General features: G+C 37.4%; 3 protein-coding genes across 4 annotated transcripts; 1 reads left to right on the top strand and 2 right to left on the bottom strand.

Annotated features, from left to right (window-relative positions):
* Positions 1-78: 78 nt before the first annotated feature.
* Positions 79-8,451, bottom strand: shda (Src homology 2 domain containing transforming protein D, a). Its single transcript, XM_074660494.1, has 8 exons — positions 8,269-8,451; positions 6,268-6,517; positions 5,987-6,088; positions 5,341-5,503; positions 4,929-5,186; positions 4,181-4,346; positions 2,914-3,033; positions 79-1,874 (listed from the first exon to the last, which is right to left on the bottom strand). The coding sequence occupies exons 2-8, from the start codon at positions 6,511-6,513 to the stop codon at positions 1,688-1,690; spliced, it is 1,242 nt and encodes a 413-aa protein (XP_074516595.1). The 5' UTR covers positions 6,514-6,517; positions 8,269-8,451; the 3' UTR covers positions 79-1,687.
* A 2,255-nt stretch (positions 8,452-10,706) lies between these two features.
* yju2 (YJU2 splicing factor homolog) lies at positions 10,707-15,701 on the bottom strand. Of its 2 annotated transcripts, XM_074660817.1 has the most exons (9): positions 15,558-15,701; positions 14,468-14,568; positions 13,881-14,025; positions 13,587-13,721; positions 13,321-13,502; positions 12,885-13,038; positions 11,546-11,708; positions 11,471-11,509; positions 10,707-11,231 (listed from the first exon to the last, which is right to left on the bottom strand). In XM_074660817.1, the coding sequence occupies exons 1-9, from the start codon at positions 15,579-15,581 to the stop codon at positions 11,110-11,112; spliced, it is 1,065 nt and encodes a 354-aa protein (XP_074516918.1). In that variant the 5' UTR covers positions 15,582-15,701; the 3' UTR covers positions 10,707-11,109. The 2 variants fall into 2 exon arrangements, with proteins under 2 accessions (XP_074516918.1, XP_074516916.1); XM_074660815.1 differs by having other exon boundaries at positions 11,471-11,708.
* LOC141783484 (cocaine- and amphetamine-regulated transcript protein-like) lies at positions 15,630-20,421 on the top strand. The gene is made up of 4 exons (XM_074660818.1): positions 15,630-15,740; positions 18,369-18,721; positions 19,031-19,111; positions 19,994-20,421. Exons 2-4 carry the CDS (start codon positions 18,587-18,589, stop codon positions 20,099-20,101), a joined length of 324 nt encoding a protein of 107 aa, XP_074516919.1. The 5' UTR covers positions 15,630-15,740; positions 18,369-18,586; the 3' UTR covers positions 20,102-20,421.
* The last annotated feature ends 606 nt before the right edge of the window (positions 20,422-21,027 follow it).

Genomic DNA, 21,027 nt, shown 5'->3' on the forward strand with positions numbered 1-21,027 from the left:
CTGTGAAATACCCCTTTCACAACCATTCATTTAAAATTCACAAACCGGCACAGAATGCAAAATTAAACAATGCACATATTATTTAAAAACAGACAACACCTTTATTTTCAACAGACATTTAAAATCTTATAAAACAGCACAGTAAATAATCTACCAAAGCTCCTTTAATAGTCATGATCACAAAGCCACAAGCTTTCAATATAATACTGTAGTTATTATTTTCTAAACTAGTATTGCAGGAGTCTGCTACTGTGTGGAGTTATACGCAGCTATATAACAATCACAGGCCAGGGTTAAATATGTAGTGTTTGGTTGATATTGTAGATAACACTTGAAGGATAATAACAGTGTTGTTTGCAGTTACAGCACTTTTTAACAGCCTTCTCTACTGTCTAAATCTAGTTTGAATCCTCACGCCTAATATCCATTGTTCGATTTTTTTTGTCTCCTTAAAACATAAAATTCACATGGAAAGAACTGCTGATGATTGGCATAAACCAAGAGAAAACACCACTATTATCCTTTAAGTGACCTGGCAGGTACAGTATATCTCTGCTCTACAGTAAAAGAGAAATCTCCATGCAGTATTCTGTAGATTCTACTGTCTCAAAACATGAGTTTGTCTTTTTGATTTTTTACCTAAAAGTACTCAGCTACCAATCTTAAAAGGGTAGTTTCGATTTTTTGATGTGGTGTTGTATAAGGTACTTATCCATAGTCGGTGTATTACCTACAGTAGATGACAGTCGGCAGACCTCCAGTTTGGAGAAGCAGACAGGAGTTACCGCACGGATTCAAAGTAATGTATAGCTGTGGACGGGGCCGACAGCAAAACGTATTTTAGCCACCTTAAAGAAAGGCCCACCTAAAAATATCAATATCAGTTTAAGTGTACGCTATATTTAGAATATTTTCCCCGGTTTAACTTGCCGTGGGACAACCATTTCTGACGGGGAACTGAAGCTGCTGAATCCATCTATGCTCTCGCCAAAGCCACCAGACTCCATTGAAAAAAACAGTAATTTTACCTCGCAGAACGAGGGGGTTGCTGGTCTACCGCTGCCTCCATCGGTTACTTTGTTTGTGTTACTTTGTGACTTTGGTTATTTTGAATTTACCAAAGTCATACAGTCTGTCTAATGGTATGGTAAAATGGCGTAAATATTGTAAATATAGCGTACACTTTAACTACTTTTAGGTGGCTAAAATATGTTTTGCTTCCGGCCCCGTCCACAGCTATACACTGCTTTGCTTCCATGCCGTAACTCCTGTCTGTTTCTCCAAGCTGGGGGCGTGCCGACCATCATCTACTGTAGGTAATACACTGACTATGGATAAGTACCTCATACAACCCCACTTCAAAACTCCCTAACTATCCTTTTCATATCAATGATTGCTGATTTTCAGGAGTCCATGGTATTAAAATAAGGGGGGTTTCAGTGACAATACCAGTTCACAGACGAATATTCATGAGGCACTGAGCTCTCTTATTAAGCTGCCAGTGTAGTTACTGGGGTTTATGGTAAACGGAAAAAGATGGCACCAGACAGTCCAATCTCTTGCGGGCAGTTCAGGTAGAATGGCGACGAAAAAGGCATGTAGGAAAATAGGAAGGAGATAGGTAAATATTGAGTATATGTGATATTCAGTAGCACCAGGAGAAAGAGTATATGTGAGTGTGTCAGTGTCAGAGGGTCTGCACTATGACAGGATACAGTAGGGACATATGTTCAGCTCCTCTTATAGGTAGCTTGTGTGTAGTGTAGAAGTGGATGACCTCGGGGATAGTGGTGAAGGGAGGGCTGTTCTCCCCGAGCACGTAGCGGCCCTCTGCAGACTGAGTGAACTTCATATGCATGAAGCCCTTGCAGCTCCTGACGGAGAGAGAAGGAAGAAGGAAAGATTTGTCTTTGCTTGTTGTTGAGACATTTTACAGAACAAAGATTAAAGTGCATCTATAGGAACCATAAAGCTGTTTGAGACCACACATTCATAACAAGACAAAAACTCCCTGGTATCCTGCAGAGAAATATTGCAACAAGTTAGTAACCCCATCTGGAAGAAACATGTCGAGTTATGTTTCTGAAAACAATTAGGGCCAAAAACTCTATTCTGTGAAAATGATGAAAGTTGGTCTCATAAATTTGTATAAACTCGGTCTATCATTGTAACACTCCTGGCGGGCTCCACGTCCTAAATCTATCTTCCTATGTACATAGTCTGGTAATTTACAATGTGTCAAACGTTATACTCAAACTATTCCTGCGTTTATTGATTATTTACTTGATTTTGGCTTCACACAAGAGCTTTCAAATTACAGCTCCACCACTCATTGCTTCAAACAAGTACAGACGCGAGGTTCGGAGCAATTCCCAGCATGCAGATGATCACTTGCAAAACAGCTGCTTTCATGTAGATTATTCATACAAGATGCAAATATACTCACAGAGAGGAGAGTGGGGGGTATGGGGGAAGGAAAGAGCAACACAGATAAAGCGACTGGGTGGGAAGAGAGAGATAATGGGAAAATGGCGAACAATTAAAAGTTGCCTCAGGGCTCAAGTCTGAGGAGATGCTCTCACCACCCAGAGACCATAACAATAACCAAATGAGGCAAAGATTGGATCAGATCATTTTAGCACAGTACAGTGCAGTACATTGGGGTAGAATTCCCCTTTAAGAGAGGGCAATGATGGTTCAAATTAAGACAGTATGAGGAGGCTTTTTTTGGGATCCAGCACAGCTTACAATAAAGCGTAAAGAGAAGGCAGTTAAAAAACGCTGTTACAACTGGCACAGAGATGGGACAAGCCAAGAATGTGCAGTAAATGACTTTAAAGGACAAATGTGGGACACAACAATGATTTGAATTGGAAATGCAGCAGGAGTCAGGGTGTGAATAGGAGTGTCTACCTGAGTGAGAGCGAGTAGTCGTTCCGGCAGCTTTGGCTGTTCCTCACCAGGTAGGAGCTCTCCTTGCACAGCGTCAGTAGACTCTCTGCCTCCGAGCGGCTCAGGGCTCCATGGTACCACCTGCAGGAGGAAACAAGAGTTTTACTTAAATCCACGTCGTGTAACTCCTGAACTGTCGTGGTCTTGCATGGATGAGATTGAGGCATTTGTAGAAGTTGTTTTAAGTCAACAACAATTGGGTTGCGTTTCTCCAAAAGTTGATTCTGAATGTTGATCTGTTGATTCTTCTGAATTGACTTGACTGAATATTAAATTCCAAAGTCCATATCTATAAAGTTGTAAAGCACAAGAGCAGTTTCTTTTCCTTGTAAATGCTAAAATAGTAGACTGACCGTTGCACGTTTCCATTCAGGGGAGTGAATGTGGTGATTAATGTGCAGTGAAATTATGTGCATTCCCTCTATGATGAAACTGTTTTGTTTAAGACTGCTGTATGTAAACAGTAAATGAAGATGATAGAAGCCTAAATGTTACTGCTTTTACTCCAATCATCAGATTTTTAAGCAAAACCATGAAGAGTCATTGTAATAAAGAACGAAGAAAGCCAGGGGACACATATAACTAGATACAACCAAAGGAAATACAACAAAATGAAGAGCTACCGTAATACCTGTATGTGAAATCCCAAAAGAAATTAAACCTGACATTTTTGTTTTGATCAATATCAGAGTGTAAAGTAATTTACTCTGAAAGCTCAACTGTCGGGATATAAAACAACCATTAAAATCCAATTGGTCCCACTGGGGGTGAAACATATCTGATCACATTTTCCTAGAGACACACACAGCACTGTAAAAAAAACATGGGAAGGAAATCAGGATCATCTATATTTATTCAAACATTACTGTATTAAATACTACATTAAAATACTGCTGCCAGAGATATTATCAAACTTATGCAACTATAACTAACTGTATTTCTGGTCTGTTATTATTTTTGTCGATTCATATTTTATTTCATTGATTTTTAATCTAATTTCATTCTATTTAAACTGCTTTAATTTTCCTCTTTTTCTGTTTCTAAATGCTGTTCTAATGCATTTCTTCACCTTACCTAATCATTTCTGACATTTTACCCAAGGAAAAAACGTATACACAAATTTCAACAAATTGAGGGTCGTTGTTGTGCGAGAGAGACGATCACGGCTAATGAAATGAGAAAAACACATTTGAAACACTATCTTTTAACATTACAGATGTCCACTCACACTTGTCTCTCCAGTGGCATGGATGGATCCACTCTCTCTCCAAGGAGAGGAGGAGTGTCACCAACCAGACGGAGTGTAGTTGACTCGGCTGTTGTGCCCGTCTTGGTGAGTCTGGTTTGATCTGTCTGAGCTCGCGAGCGCTCCCTTTCTGCCCCTTCGAACTGAACTATGAACCAGACAGGAAGATACAGTAGGTTAGTTTAAAAAAACACATTCGAGACAGAAATGTATTTACTCAGGCTGTCGATGGATTAAAATATTTAATTGTGATTAATCGCATGATTGTCCATAGTTAATCGTGATAATCGTGATTAATCATTTTTATCTGTTCAAAATGTACCTTAAAATGAGATTTATCAAGTATTTAATACTTTTCTCAACATGGGAGAGGGCAAATATTCTGCTTTACACTAATGTATGTATATATTTATTATTGGAAATCATTTAACAACACAAAACAATGACAAATATTGTCCAGAAACCCTCACAGGTACTGCATTTAGCCTTAAAAAAAAGATATGCTCAAATCATAACATGGCAAACTGAAGCCCAACAGACAACAACAGCTGTCAGTGTGTCAGTGTGTTGACTTGACTATGACTTGCCCCAAAACTGCATGTGATTATCATAAAGCCCACTACAACCTCCAAACGATCAATTGCGTTAATGCATTAAAGAAATTAGTGGCGTTAAAACAAATTTGTGTTAACTTTGACAGCCCTAGTATATACTGAGAATGCCAGTTTACCTGCTAGAGCTTTAGAGATGTTGTCCTTCTTCCACTCCCAAGGTTGGTCGTATTCATCAGCCGGCCTCTCATCATCCTGAGGCAGCTTGCTCTCCCTGCTGTCTATCTGGAGAAGTCCGCCCTCAAACCTCTGAGTTAGTTGTTGTGCTGCCGGAGCAGCTCGGTGGTAGTGACGAGTCCTCTCCTCATACGGGTTATCGTACAACTGGCCGCCATCTCCACTCCCAGACCTGTTAGTCATTATGCTGTGCTGCAGTTCTGCACGGTAAACAGAGAGAAAATGACTTTTGGCGTAATTTAAAGTCACAAGCAGGCAAACAGTGCGACTATGTTGATCAAGCTTTGCATAAAAACTGAAAACATGGAGCCAAAAAAACTGGCATGTGGGAGAGAAAAAGATCTCATAACAAACCTGAGATAATCCGTTGGGCCTCAAAAGGCTCCATGTAGCTGCAGCAATCTGTTGGTGCAGATTTGGGCTCCCAGTTTGGTCTGCCTCTGGGGTCTGGACGGACATCAAATGGATCAGAGTAGTCTGTGTCAGTGTCCGACGCGGCAGGGGCAGAAGGAACCACCTTGGTGGGGAGAGAGAGAAACAAAGAGCATCTCACTAATAAATAAGATGGAAATATACAGTAACTCTGTGTGTATCTATGTGTGTGTGAAACAAAATCAGTAAGCGACTGAGATAGGGCTGTCAAAGTTAACACGATAATAACATGTTAACGCAAATTCATTTTTACGCCACTAATTTCTTTAACGCATTGACCTCTGACCTCAAGATATGTGAATGAAATGGGTTCTATGGGTACCCACGAGTCTCCCCTTTACAGACATGCCCACTTTATGATAATCACATGAGTATTAAATACTTGACAAATCTCCCTTTAAGGTACATTTTGAACAGATGTTTGAATACAAAATGTGTGATTAATCATGATTTAAAATTGTAATCGACTGACAGCCCTAGAATGAAATAAAGACAAAGCTAAGGATGGGGCGAATGGAGGAGAAATGCCAAGAAAATACAGCAGAACACAAATAAAAACAGTTCTTACAGGTTCCTCTTGAACAGTCACAGGACTCAGGGGGACTTTACAGCAGCCAAACTCCTGAGAGTCCACTTTAATAAGTCTGTGCTTGGGAGACACCACTTTCACCTGGAACAATAACACATGTAAACAAAGCTTTAAATGTTTGAATTTAATGTCGTCAATACTCAATGTCAAAGGGAGATCTAGGAGAAAAGGTATGTTTATTTAGCGAGATACCTGGTATACAATTTAAAAAAAAACAAAAAAACTTTATTTACATGATTGTAAAAACATGCATGTCATACCTCCACACCATTAGGCAGCACTGAACCAAATGCAGGGAAAGAAGGAAGGCTCACTGTGGCACTACAGGGGCTGAAACCACCATTCTGATGCTCCTTATCAGAGTGTTGATACGGGTCCTCGAAATCTAGCTCCTTCTGAGCTCTGTAGGCCCTCAGAATCTCACTCTCGCTGTAATCTGGCCTCGGGGGCTGTGGAGGGTCACGCCTGGCGCCAAAGTTTAGGTAGTCCTTCAGCCACTTTGCCATGGATCTGGGAATGAAGCAGCAAACAGATAGTTTGGTATAACTAAGAATGATAAAGTGCTGAAATTTACGCACAAAGCATCCTGAGGGACAGACACCACCCAGCTTACTCTCTGTTCAGGTGGAGGGTATCAGGATACAACCTGAGGCACCACAGGCCAGAGAGCATCTCCACTCACAGAGCACCTCTGCTTTCACAACAGCTTCTTCCCAGCTACAATAAGACTGGTGGCAAAGGACATTAAAGAGGGACACAAATACCCCACACCTCACCTCCATACCATTATTGAAACACAGTACACCTGAACTGAATGGACTGTAATGCTGTGCAATATGATGCCTTCCACTGTGTAATTGTCTGAAATATATTAATTATTTCTTTTTTAAAATATTTTTTGAGAGTTACAAGTTCTTTTGACATGGTCATGGAGCATATATACTGTATATTTGTATTCTGGGGTTATCGTTCCTATGCAGAGGGTAGTTTAGTTTATTTACTGACTACACTGAGGGCATTTTATATTTTAATAATTTATTTATTTATTGTGTTGAGTTGAATGTGCTACTTATTTTGTACGGTAATTACCTTGTGCCTTTTCTACCTTTTTTCTTTTCTTAAAGCTGACTGTGTAAACTACTCAGAATTCCAATGTACTTATTATAGGTGCAAATGGCAAATAAAACTCTTGAATCTTGAATTTTGTTTATGTTTACATTATCATACATGAACTTGGCTTGAGTAAAAATCCCCCTAAAGGACAGACCAACCCTGAGGAATAAAAGGTGCTGGCATCAATCAACAGGTCCAGCGACAATAAGATGTCCAGCATCGCATGGTTAACATTGATAAAGTAAAGCAGAGAAAAGGTTTTGATAACAATGCCAGCTAAAATCAGCAAATCACAGCAACACAATAGCTAGTTAGTATCAGGGGGGTAAATTAGGGGGGTTATCATCAATCACATATTCATAACAGTAGATTAGCATTTCCTTTATCAGTACAAAGCTAAATAGTTGACTACTGTTATGTTATTTATTATAAAAAGTAAAGGGTTAAAGTAGTATACATGATATATTCCATAAGTCTACAGTCTGGTACCACTGACTCAGTGTTTACAGTTTTAAAACCTAGATTTCAAAAGTGGCAGACAAAAGGTAGAAATGTTCAGTGACTTGCCACAGTGGCAGGTGAGGAAAAAGGTGAATTTCAGACCTTGAGTTGGGCGTATTAAGTCTTCTAAGTTTACCAGGCTAATAACCACTATAAGGATTTTGTTTACATTATCATACATGAACTTGGCTTGAGTAAAAATCCCCCCTAAAGGACAGACTAACCCTGAGGAATAAAAGGTGCTGGCATCAATCAACAGGTCCAGCGACAATAACATGTCCAGCATCGCATGGTTAACATTGATAAAGTAAAGCAGAGAAAGGGTTTTGATAACAATGCCAGCTAAAATCAGCAAATCACAGCAACACAATAGCTAGTTAGTATCAAATTAGGGGGGTTATCATCAATCACATAATCATAACAGTAGATTAGCATTTCCTTTATCAGCACAAAGCTAAATATTTGACTACTGTTGTGTTATTTATTATAAAAAGTAAAAGGTTAAAGTAGTGTGAGTGGTATTATTGGTGGTAACCGTTCTGTATGTTTATGCCAAAAGCTAACTCAGCTAGCTGGTTAGCAGCTAACTAACGTCTCAACCGTTACGTTAACTGACGTAACTTAACGTTACTTCTTAACGTCCTCACCCTCTTTTCTTTGCATTGACGGCTTTCCGTTCCAGTTATGTCGTTCTTCTTACCATCCGGCGTTTCGTTTTTTAACGTTATTAGGCTTAAAAATAAAACATTGTTATCCGTGAAATCCCGTCCTGCCTCCTCTGAGCCAAGCAGGTCAGGCAGCTAATGGTAGTAGTGATGGGTCGGTCAAGAACGAGTCGGTTCAAAGAGCCGGCTCTTTTAAGTTAACGTTAAGAGCCGGCTCCCGTCCGAGAGACGTTTTTTTTTTCTTTCTTTAATTAATTCAAGGTAGAATGATAGGACGATCTTCTCCGCGCCACAGGCACTCCATGCACTGACTGTGACTGAAGCTGCATCTCATTTCACGTTTTTTTGCCTCCTCGTATCCTCGCTCCTCGATCCTCCGGCTGTGACCCGGAAATCGATCTCAGCGCTCCATCTTGAAGGACGTCCCAATTTCTAAAATGCATCTCGAGGAGCGAGGATCAAGGAGGCTTGCCGGAGGAGCCATGAGCAAGGATACATCAGTGTATCCTCCACGCCCCCTTATTGGATATCAGTTATTGACTGATCTGATACACGTCAACATCACTGGAGTTTCATACCGGAGTGAAGACAGATCACAGATTAAAGTTTTATAGTTTAGTTGTCTTCTGATTCACCATCTAGTTAAAATCTGTTATCTGTCGGTGTGAACAACAAACGGACCATTTTGATGGTGAAGTGTGAGTCACGTGAGGCTGATAATTCCTGAGCGTCGGGTTTGATATGAGTTACATCTATTACATTTTCCCTGAAACATTCAGCCTAATACATAATTTCTAGTGTCAGAATATCAATAAATACTGACGGTATTAATGAATAAATAATATAAAGATATTGTGCCAGTAGAAATGGTTCCGGGTCCTCTAAGCAGGACTCAGTCCACAGTAGAAATACAGACTGCAGCTGTTATTCATGTGCAGGTGTTTGTTAAACAGGTAACAGGCTACAGAAGGCAAGGCAAGGCCCTGAATGTTGTGTTTATGATGTCTGTGCGACCAATCAGGTATTGACAGACAAGGATCATACCATCAAGCAGGGAGGGGCGGGGGTGCGCGGTGTGCTGGCGGTCTACAGGTACAGAGCAGGAGGGAGAGGAGGAGAGAAAGAGAGAGGACTGCGGTGCGCGAATAGCAGACAAGATGAGTAACAGTCGGAAATGAAGCAGCATGTAAAATGATGGTATTCTGGAAATTATAAGGTTTAGTATAATTATATTGAATAATTTAAGTGATATATCTGCACACATACTAATCATAGGTCAAAACAGCGCTAAATTTGGCTGAATTATAAAAGGCAGAAGTGGTAAAACGAAGAACCGTTTTGGGAGCCAAAAGAGCCGTCTCTTCTTGGTGAGCTGAGCCAAATGATCTGGCTCACTAAAAAGAGCCTGAATTCCCATCACTAGATGTTAGCTGGACCAGACGAGACGGAGCAGCAGACTGTCTCCTCTCCGACACAACACTAGCTGGCACGGCGAGCTGGCTTAAAGGGGAGGGGGAGATGTGTTTTAGTTGGCCGACATTAAAGCCTCAGATATGTAAAGCATTGCAACTCTGTGTGACTGTTTGTATGGAGGACCACAAGAGTCACGTAAATTGTAATAAAGCATTTAATTGATTAATAACTAATTGTACAATTAAAAAAAATAGCCATGAATACATTTGTTTAGAAATTGATTTATTAATCTATGAATAAATGGACTAAATTACAAAGTAATTCATTATTTGACATTTTAATGGGCAATAAAAATAATGTATAAATTAAATATTAATATATAATTAAATAGATAGATAAATAAATAAACAGTCAATACATTAATGAATTCATAAATAAATAATGGAATTATAATAATAGAATTAAATTCTATTTGAAAATGCAGTTTAAAAAATAATAATTGGATTCACAAATTGAATTAAGGAAACAGGTTTTTAACTTTTTGTAAATCCCTTTTTAATTTGAACTATTTATTGATGGATTAATATTTCATTTGTAAATTCTTTTTATAATTCTTCTTTTTATTGCCCATTAAAATGTCAAATAATTCATTGATTAATAAATCACTCCCCTTGCTTTTCTGATCTACATAAATTCATAACTTTACAGGCAGTCAGATATAGGGCAGCACAGACATATAAAAATAAAATATTCTGATCCCACATTGACATTTAAGATATCAAAAGAGGCGTTGCAAGATGTACATATTTCATATTTACTTATGTTTCTCTACATATATTGTTTATATTGTAGCATTATGCACATATTATAGCATAATATACATGTTACATACTCCTTTATTTCCATTTCTTTATGTTTATATAAGAGTAACTGTAACGCCCTGAATTTCCCCCAGGGATCAATAAAGTATTTCTGATTCTGATGTCAAAGCATGTCAAGGACAAAGATTTAAAGTTAAACAGATTTTAATAAACACTAAAATATACATCTGATATTTTCACAGGGCAAAATCTGACTCACAAAACTTCAAACATTATCATTTCTTCTAGGTTAAATTCTCAGTAACAACAGGCCTATGAAACGATGGATCAGCTAAGGAAGATTATTTTTGTTTCACTGGGTTTGGACAGCAGACAATAGAATTCCTGCTAATGACTGCCCACCAACACATTGACTTATCATCAGTCGCTTCTTTATAGAAAGGTTTATAGGATAGACCCACAAACTGGTTTACATTGGATTTCTGCACAGCATTACAAAAATGAATTATTAATAATAATCCTTTATGCATCAATTATACAATTGTGAGTCAATCACTCAAAATCAAAAACCACCCCGAGCATCTTCTTTTCATTCGCTGTCATTGCTGTCACTGTCTGAATACGCCCCCAGCAGGCTGAGAGACGACGACCCATTTTGTGTGGTAACAGGCTTAGAGGCATTCATGGAGCCAGCTGTAGATGCCTTTGAATCTGTAAAACAACATACACAATCATTGTGCCTTCCAAATCACATGTAAACCTTTGATTGAGAATGTGAACAAGCAGCAAAAGAAAATAGAAATCTTAAATGTACAAAAAGGAAACATGTGTGCTCATAGGAACACGAGTGAGGAGAGTAAATAAATCATAGAAACTAACTAATGTCTACGATTTCAGAGTCAAGCTATACAAGGTTTTCATGTAAGATGTAAGAGATGCTGATATGTTACCTGTTTGTGAAGTGGGAGCAGCAGCTGTGGCTGCTGCCACTGGACTGGGTTTGTTGACAGCTGCTGCCACTGGACTGGGTTTGTTGACAGCTGCTGCCACTGGACTGGGTTTGTTGACAGCTGCTGCTGGTTTCTTTCGCACGACCAGAGACCCCAGTGCCCCTTTACTGCCCAGCGTACCCACACTCCTCTCCCAGCTCTCCACCTTGGCCCTCTTCACTCCTCCAGCTGAGGCTTCCTGTGGAAACACAGCATGAGACAAGATAGGATGGCTTCTTAGTTTTTTTTTTGTATTTTCATCTTTATTAACGTCAACAATGTATGCGTGCAATCAGTTTGTGATTTTATCTCATTAACATCAGCCTCACTGTTTACTGTTCACTCTCCTAAAGCCATATCAGAGGAGATTAAGTAACAGTTTCTACTGTTGCTAGTTCATATTAAAAGTGTTCTACTGGTGAAACGCGGGGTAGGGATGAGACGATATAGTATTTTATTGCGGATCGTGATAAAAACACTCACAATAATTTGATTGTGGTAACTGTCCCTTATCGGAAAAATCGTGAATATCTTTGTTTGCGATCTGTTTATAGGAATTTTCTTATACACAACATAACATTGGGCAATGGCATATGATACAATACCAATACATATGAATCCTCCCAAAATATAGGATTAACAGCAAGTCAGAGTCATGAAGCCAAAGACAAAAAAAAAGGACAAAAATGAAAAAAGAAAGAATTAAAAAAAGAAAGAATTAACAATAATATATTTTTAAAAAATTAACTACTTGCAAAAGCCAAAACAAAATGAAGAAAACAAGAATTAAAATAAATAAATAAACATGAATACCTCTACTGAAAAAGCCGTCTAGCTCGTCATTATTTATTTATCCTTTGTTTATGCAGGGGGGTCGTATGATTTATGATTACCTTATTTAAGATTGTTTGTTTTTCATTAAAAGGGTGTTCACTAAAAAAAGATGTGTCCTATCTGTGATGTAATAAAATGTTTGTTTGTTTGTTGTATATTTTAGTGCCATTTAAGTGAGTTTTAAGCATATTTTGATGATTAACGGGATAATATTGTGAATCACAATGAATTTGGTCAGGATAATTGTGACATGCCTAACACAGGGTGACTTTTACTGTGAAGCAGTCATTGGAAACTCAATGTATTTGTCACTAAGCTCAGAGAAATGGTCCTTTTTGGGCGTTGTTTGACTGTGGATCAGTTTTAAATGTTGCACGGCCGAGAAGGTACAGTGAGAGAACAAGCACAATGAGCTGTTGGATAAAGAATCGCATGCAACAGGATTGAAATCTTGAGGCTTTTGACTTTAAATTGGGTAAAACCATGACAAATATTTGCAAATGTCATTGCTCTGAATACACCTATTCACACACATACATACCTGTGCCTCTGTGGGTTTGACAGTGGTGAGGATGTCTGTTGGTTTGTCTGGGCTGAGTTTCTTTGACTGCGAGCTGCTGCCCCCCTCCTCCTCCTTCTCTGAATCAGAGTCAGAATCTCTGAGTCTTTTCACAAGGGCACGATCCAACATCTCTCTGTGAAACAATTCATACATACGTCTTGATTACGTTTTTAATGACTATTGCTCAGAGTTCCGTCTGATTATGAGAGGAATACACATAACAAAACTCATTCAGAAACATACAATGCAGAGATTAAAGTTCCTATGCATCTGTAGCATTTGTTATAGTCTTTAGATGGCTGTCAGTGTTGGATATTTATAATTATTCTAGTAAATACGTTTTTTATTTTCAGTACACTTGAAAAATTTAACATTCTTTAACTACTCATTGTCTATTCAAACCTTCCTCACTCACTTTGTCTCTAGCTCATCCTCTTCTTTCTCCCTTTCCTTCTCTCTCTTCTCTAAATCTCTGTAGCGGTCGATCATCCCCTCAAAGTCCACCTGAGCCTGCCTCTGGTTCAGCTCCTTCAGCTCCTGGAGGTTCTCCAGAACCTCCATCTCCATCTTGGAATCCTTTGTGCGGTTCTCCAACACCTGGTAGAGGATTGGGAAATCATCAACTCTTCATTCCTACTGGCAATTAAAACAATAACAGTAAATTACATTTTAAACACTGACCTTCATGGGATTGTTCAGCTCCTCTTCTTCTCTCTCAAGTTGGACTCTCTTCTCCTCCTCCTCAATCAGTTTCTCTGCCTGGAAGTTTCGTGTTGCACCGTGCTCCATGGCATAGTCTGTGTTCTCTGGGTCGGTCTATAATCACAACATGTGACAAATAAAGTGTGAGAAACTATTATATGCATAACGCTGGAGATGTTTCTTTCAGAAAATAGCACAGACACAGCTCTATATTTACCTCTGTTCCATTTCAATATATATCACAGTGATAATCAGTGCATTAAATACGCTCACCTTAAATGTAATCTCAGCAAGACATCGAGTACATTTGATGTAGAAACGGAAGATGGGTAGACCCATGTACAGCTCATTCATTACAGTCTCTTTGCGTGCATTGAACTTCTTTCCCTTGTAGATGTATTCGCCACATGTTTTACACCTGCAAACAACCAGAGAGGCAACGCTGATGACATCACAGTCACAGGACCCATTTACAGAAGCCTGAAAGTGCTTGTCGCTAAGAGGTAACCAGGTTCCTTGCAAATACAACCAGACTCTAAGAAACCGTTTTTTCCCTTCAAATGAAACAAGCCATCCAAGACTCCTGCCAGGATAACAGACTCTTTAACCCTGCATCCCTTCTCTTCTTCACTAAACCACTATTCAATTCAAATAAGCATAATACTAAGCATGTAGAGTTTGCTGTCACTTTGTCCTGAGATCCTGGGTGTAAATATGTGACAACTTAACTGTACTATGCTGATGTTTGTGTATTGAAAACAGATCATTTAACCCTGTAATGAAACTCCATCCTCTGCCACACCAGCTGTGTCCTGTGTGGCAATAAAAATATTGTGGAGCCATGGATCAAACAGACATACCTCATATTGAATGGAGCCATCAATCTGACGACATACTGACGATCTTTTGGGAGTTTAAGTTTGGGGATTTTGGATGGATCAAAATCCGGGGGGTAGTATTTCTGTGGAAGAAAAAAAACGGAGTGAGTAACTGAAAATGTAGTAACTGTTAGTAGTAATAGTAGTAGTAGTAGTGGTGGTAGTGGTAGTGGTAGTGGTAGTAGTAGTAGCAGTAGTAGTCTAGTAGTAGTAGTAGTAGTAGTGGTAGTAGTGGTGGTAGTGGTAGTGGTAGTGGTAGTAGCAGTAGTAGTCTAGTAGTAGTAGTAGTAGTGGTAGTAGCAGTAGTAGCTGTAGTAGTAGTAGTAGTAGTAGTTGTTGTTGTAGTGGTGGTAGTGGTAGTTGTAGTAGTAGTAGCAGTAGTAGTAGTGGTGGTAGTAGCAGTAGTAGTAGTGGTGGTAGTAGCAGTAGTAGTAGTGGTAATAGCAGTAGTAGTAGTAGTAGTAGTAGTGGTAGTAGCAGTAGTAGTAGTAGTAGTAGCTGTAGTAGTAGTAGTAGTAGTAGTAGCAGTAGTAGCTGTTGTAGTGGTAGTTGTAGTAGTAGTAGTAGTAGTAGTAGTAGTGGCAATAGCAGTAGTAGTAGTAGTGGTAATAGCAGTAGTAGTAGTAGTGGTAATAGCAGTAGTAGTAGTAGTGGTAATAGCAGCAGTAGTAGTAGTAGTAGTAGTAGTAGTAGTAGTAGTGGTAATAGCAGTAGTAGTAGTAGTGGTAATAGCAGTAGTAGTAGTAGTGGTAATAGCAGCAGTAGTAGTGGTAATAGTAGTAGTAGTAGTAGTAGTAGTAGTAGCAGTAATAGTAGTGATAGTAGTGACAGCAATGGAGTTTGATTTCTACAGAAAGTAAATGTAGTTGTAACACATACAGTAGTTCAGATGTCGTAAGTGAACAGTTGAAACAAACCTAGCAACCCCCCGTTCACTAGGAAATACTGTAACCTTAGTTACCATCGCTGATAACACCACGCTGAGCTTCAAAGCTAACGTTAGCCTGTTTGGTTACATGTTTTAAACTGTTTTAAACGTTACTAACAGAGGCAACACTGTTCATATACTTACATTTAACACTTTTCTTTCGGACATTGTTGCTTTTGCTGGAAACCCAACGAGGAGAATGAAATAATCAGATTATTACAGTGCTAGCTAGCTGCTCGTACACTTCCGGTTATCTCTTCTTCTTCTTCTTTGGGGTTTTACGGCACTTCCGGTTGTCTCATCATTAGTTGCCCCCCTGCGGCATGGGTGAGTAACTACAACAACAACCGAAAAAATATTCCTGAACTGACTACAAAATACAGGAAGACAAGGATATAATATGACAAATAGAGACAATTACAGGGAAGTAAAAATAAATAATAATAATAAATAAATAAATGAATTGTGGAATGGGTTAGGTGATGGGTTGAAGTGGAGCATAAATATAAATCAATTTAAAAAGCTATACAAAAAAATATATTTTTGGGAGGTATATGGATGAGGAAGAGTTGTGATAGGGGTTGTGTTAAGGGTTGGTTTATATCTCTTTAAGTCCGGATGGATATGTGGGTTGTAAATAAACTTGGGATGCTGTTCATATATTTAATTTGGGATGTAAATAAATCTGGGATAGTTTATATATTATATTATATTATATTATACTATATTATCATTCTATGATATATGAGTTATTAGAGGAGAAGTGAGAAAGGGGTAGGAAAATATAAGTTTTACTTCTACCTACTCCTTTTCGGACACTATTACTCTTGTTTTGTTTGTTATTATTTTGTATCTGTTTTTATTCATTTTTATGTGCGAAATAAAGACATTAATTTATTCATTAATTTATTCATTCAATCATTCAAATAAATAATATTAAAATGTTCTCCTCTCTATGATAGATATTCTGGAGGATGGTTGACCATAGCACCTCACCATGGCCTAATATTGATCAATGGGACTAATTCTTCTATTAGCTGATGTGGCAAGCAATGGAATAATAAAAATAGACTCTTTGAGGAGGAAAAGGATCACAAAAGAAGGAAGGTCCAAGGCACTCTTCTAGCAAACAGTTAAAAAGCCTTTAATCAGATGGCTATTTCAGTGTGAAATACTAAAAACATAGACAATGCTGGCATTGTCATGCGTATGCGTGGGTTGTAATCCATCTCACAATGTGCCATCATTGTCTATTGTCTATCTTGTCTATCGGCTTTTTAACTTTTTGCTAGAAGAGTTTTTTGTGTTCCCTACCAAAGAGCACCTTCATTACACTAGTTTAAACTTCCAAGCACTCCAGACCTTTTTTTTTTTTTTTTGAGGAAAAGAATCATGTTGGAATTCATATGTTTGTTTATTGTTTATTTATTTGGATTCTCACTAGCTGTCACCAGCACAACAGCTAATCTTTCTGTGGTCCACAAGAACACAAATTAATATGGCAATTTTAAGGTATTATACAAATCAAACAAAAGAAACAATCGTATTACATGCTTATATATATACATATACATACATACGTTACATAATTTAAAAATGTATTTTTGTCATCTTTATTCATGCAAGTTGACTGGTCATAACAATCACTGATCATTTTAAACCATTAACCACTTGAAACCTAATGTTACCATTACAAAAACAATCTTCTAATTTGCTTTAAATGCTTATTCTGACACTTCATTGAACCCATATCACATTTAAAGATATTATTTTTAATGGCTGCACCTTAAAGTAGGACAGTTCTACATGCCGTATGCATCATTTTACACATTTTTATACACATGGTTTAAATGATTTCTCCTTTTCTCACTCAGTCTGTCAACATCTTATTCTTTCGTTATGTTTTTGTTACACCTAATGTCACTGAGTGAGCAAGTGTGTGATTGGTCACTGGGCTATGGCATATTCCTATAATGAGATCCAAATGCATCTGTCATTAATATATGTTGAAATATACATAAATATTGTGTCAAACACTCCAAACCTTGAAATATATATTTTCCATTGCATTTATTTTATCTGAATGAGTCATAGGATTTATATATTGACCAATGCCCTCATTTCTTCCTTAGTCTTGTCTTATTCAGAAGACATTGGAGGAGATTGTGATCAACATGGTGGAGGAATGGCCTTTCAGGGGTAATGTATAATTATCAGTGACATGGGGGCTCGTGTGTAAACATAAGCTTGTCAGCCAGCCAGCATACACATGCATTAGGGAGCAGCTAAGGTTCTTCCTACAAAAGGAAATTGGATCTGATTACAGATTGGTGTCAATGTGGGTTAACCTGAGGGCTGAGTTCAGCTTTATTGAACAGAGGTGACAAGAGGAGAAAGGCAGAATAGATTAGTGGCAAAACATGGGTGTGTTTGCAAAAGATACCCTCTCCACAAGAGGTAGTTAAGAGTATGGTATTATATTGTGCTCTTTCTCATTTAAATCTTATAAAAATCGATAAATATCTTAGAACAGATTACTATCAGATTATACGCCATAGAGCGGTGCAGAGGCAGAAACAGGTAGTCTCCCTATAAAAAATGATATGCAACTACTTTGCACGGTCCTTGCATTCAATGAAAATTGGTAATCGCATGTGAGATCAGTAAACAGAGAGGATTTGACCGTTCCAGATTCAGATTCAGTTTTGTTCAGTGATGCTTTTATGTTGTATATGTGGTGAGTTATCAGCCTCATTCTGACACATCAAAATGACTCATGAATGAGTCAGATGTATGTTTAATAGGCCCATGGATAAATATTTGAAACTGAAAATTAGATTGGATTGGCTTGTGATAAAAGTTTCATTCCCACTCAGCAAACTAGATTACATTATCAAATATGTTTTATCAAATGTAAATCCACCTTTGACTGGCCTTGATTTTATATCCTGTCAGGTCCCTTCCTCCAAAGACACAGAAGGTGCTGAGCAGTGTCACCAGGGTCAAAATGTTCCATGAATATTTCAGAAGGTGGCTGATGTCAACAGCAGCCATAAGGCGCCCATAAAGAGCAGGTCCCTGTACAGGAGATCCTCCAAACGTCCAAGGAACATCCACAGACTTTCCTCCACCTGCTAAAGAGAAGGACTGCTCCTGTTTGTGTCTTCAGCACCATGGTCAGCGCTCGAGCTCTCCTCCTCGTGGTCACCTGCTGCTGCGCCTACCTGTGGTTCGCTCGTGCAGAGGAGTCCTCATTGGAGACGCGCTCGCTGGATTTCCCCATGAAATCCCAACAGGAGAAAGACCTGGTGAGAGATTTTTATCAGGGGTGTATGGGTGTGAAATGTGTCAGCAGGATGGATGAATATTATATATTGAATGAAGATTATTTTATATACATTATATATAATGTATATATATATATGTATATATATGTATATATATTATTATGATATTTAAATTGTTCTCTCTTACAAAATGACCAAAGATAAAGTTGAGCTTTTAAACTTCAAGAATGCTAATGAGTTCTCCCCATATATATATATATATATATATATATATATGTAAATATATATATATATAATATTTAACTTTTTTTTGCATTTTGTTCTCTGCAGATTGACGCTTTGCAAGAAGTTTTGGTGAAGCTGAGGAGCAAAGAGATGCCCTTGGAGAAAAAGCTCGGCTGGCTGCCTTCGGTATGGATTAGAAATGATAAAATAACTTGTATTTCCGGGACAGGGAATACTATAATATTTTTGGGATATTCTCTGAATTTATTACATCTAGAAATATGCTTTAAAATTGTATTACTCACTTTTAAAGCACAATTTTGTCTGACCCCAGAATACATAATGGATCTCTTAACACCCTATACACCTGCACGTGGTCTGAGATCATCTGATCAGCTACTTCTTGCTGTTCCCAGGTCCAATTTTGTGACAAGAGGCGATCAAACTCGTGAATGCACTTCCTATAGAGATATGATGATCTAACTCTGTATCCACTTTTAAAAAACTTTTGAAAACACATTTTTTTAGGATAGCATTCCTATAAGTAGAAGTCTGGGTATAAATATATGTATGTGCACATCCGTTTCTGGACGCATGTGTACATTTATACACATCTATGTATATAGAGATACTGTATATTTGTTTTATCAACTTGTCCTACCATTTTACCACTTCTATTATTATTGATATGTTCTGTGATGTTCTGTTTTAGCAGTTACCATATTTATTTTACTCTATCTGCTTTTATTGTCTGATGTTCTGTTTTAACAGTTACCATATCTTTTACTTTATTCATCTGCTTTTATTGTCTTGTGAAGCACTTTGTAACATCTGTTTTGAGAAGTTCTATATAAATAAATGTATTATTATTATTATTATAAAATAGAAGAATTTTGGAGATGTAATTTCTGTTTATAAAATTAGTTTTAACTTGGAAATCAAAGCATACACGTACATTTATGACTTTTCCTGACTAGTACTTTCGGAATACTGTTCTTTGATCAAGTAAATGAGTGTACAACTTATATCCGCAGTTTTATGAATGTTATGTTGTTTTTGTCGTTCCAGTGTGACGCTGGAGAGCCGTGCGCAGTGCGTAAAGGCGCGCGCATCGGCACGCTGTGCAGCTGTCCTCGAGGCACTTCCTGTAACTTTTATGTTCTCAAATGTTTGTGAAGGAAAAAATAGTGTGAAGGAGAAAAATAAATGTAATATGTGATTAATAAAGGACGCTTTTCTGTTATAAACGTGGACTGGAAGATGTTAGAATATTGGTTTTGAATAGATTTGGAGGTCTGTGTGCATCTGTATCTTTTAGTTATTTGTGTCATATTTGTGGCATCTTGTGAAAGACTTTAAATGAAGTTTTTGTCATAAGTCCTTTTCTCCCCTTGTAATTTTGTTTGTGTTTTTGTTTGTTGTTAGATAGTATATCCTTGCATCGGTTTATAAACACATTTGTAAGATAAGGAGCTCAATAAATTAACTAAATTATATTCAAGTGTCTGTGTGTCTGTTGCACTATATTATATATATATATATATATTATATTATATATATATATATATATATAACTATATAATATATATAATATATAGATATTATATATACATGCATAATAAATATAATATATATAAATATAAATATATTATATATATAATATAATATATAATATATATATAATATATATATAGTTATTTATATATATATATATATAGTTATATAACTATATATATATATAGTTATATATATATATATAGTTATATAACTATATATATATATAGTTATATATATATATAGTTATATATATATATATATATATATATATATATATATATATATAACTATATATATATATATGCATACTTAGAGCCTATTAGAAGCTGGATGTTTGTCATTTTCCCACAATCACTTGTGGGAAAATTGCTTTGGATTAAAAATCACCGCACTAAAAACACTTAAGGGACAATAAAGAAAAAATAAATATTGATTCCTTTTTGCCACGTAGGTGTCATCAATAATGCATCCTCTCTTCCTACACATCCCCTAATGCACGGCCGCGTTCCAGCACACACCAGCTGTCTGTCATCTCTCTCTCTGTG

The sequence above is a fragment of the Sebastes fasciatus genome, chromosome 15 (genome assembly GCF_043250625.1).
Source record: "Sebastes fasciatus isolate fSebFas1 chromosome 15, fSebFas1.pri, whole genome shotgun sequence".
Classification (NCBI taxonomy): domain Eukaryota; kingdom Metazoa; phylum Chordata; class Actinopteri; order Perciformes; family Sebastidae; genus Sebastes; species Sebastes fasciatus.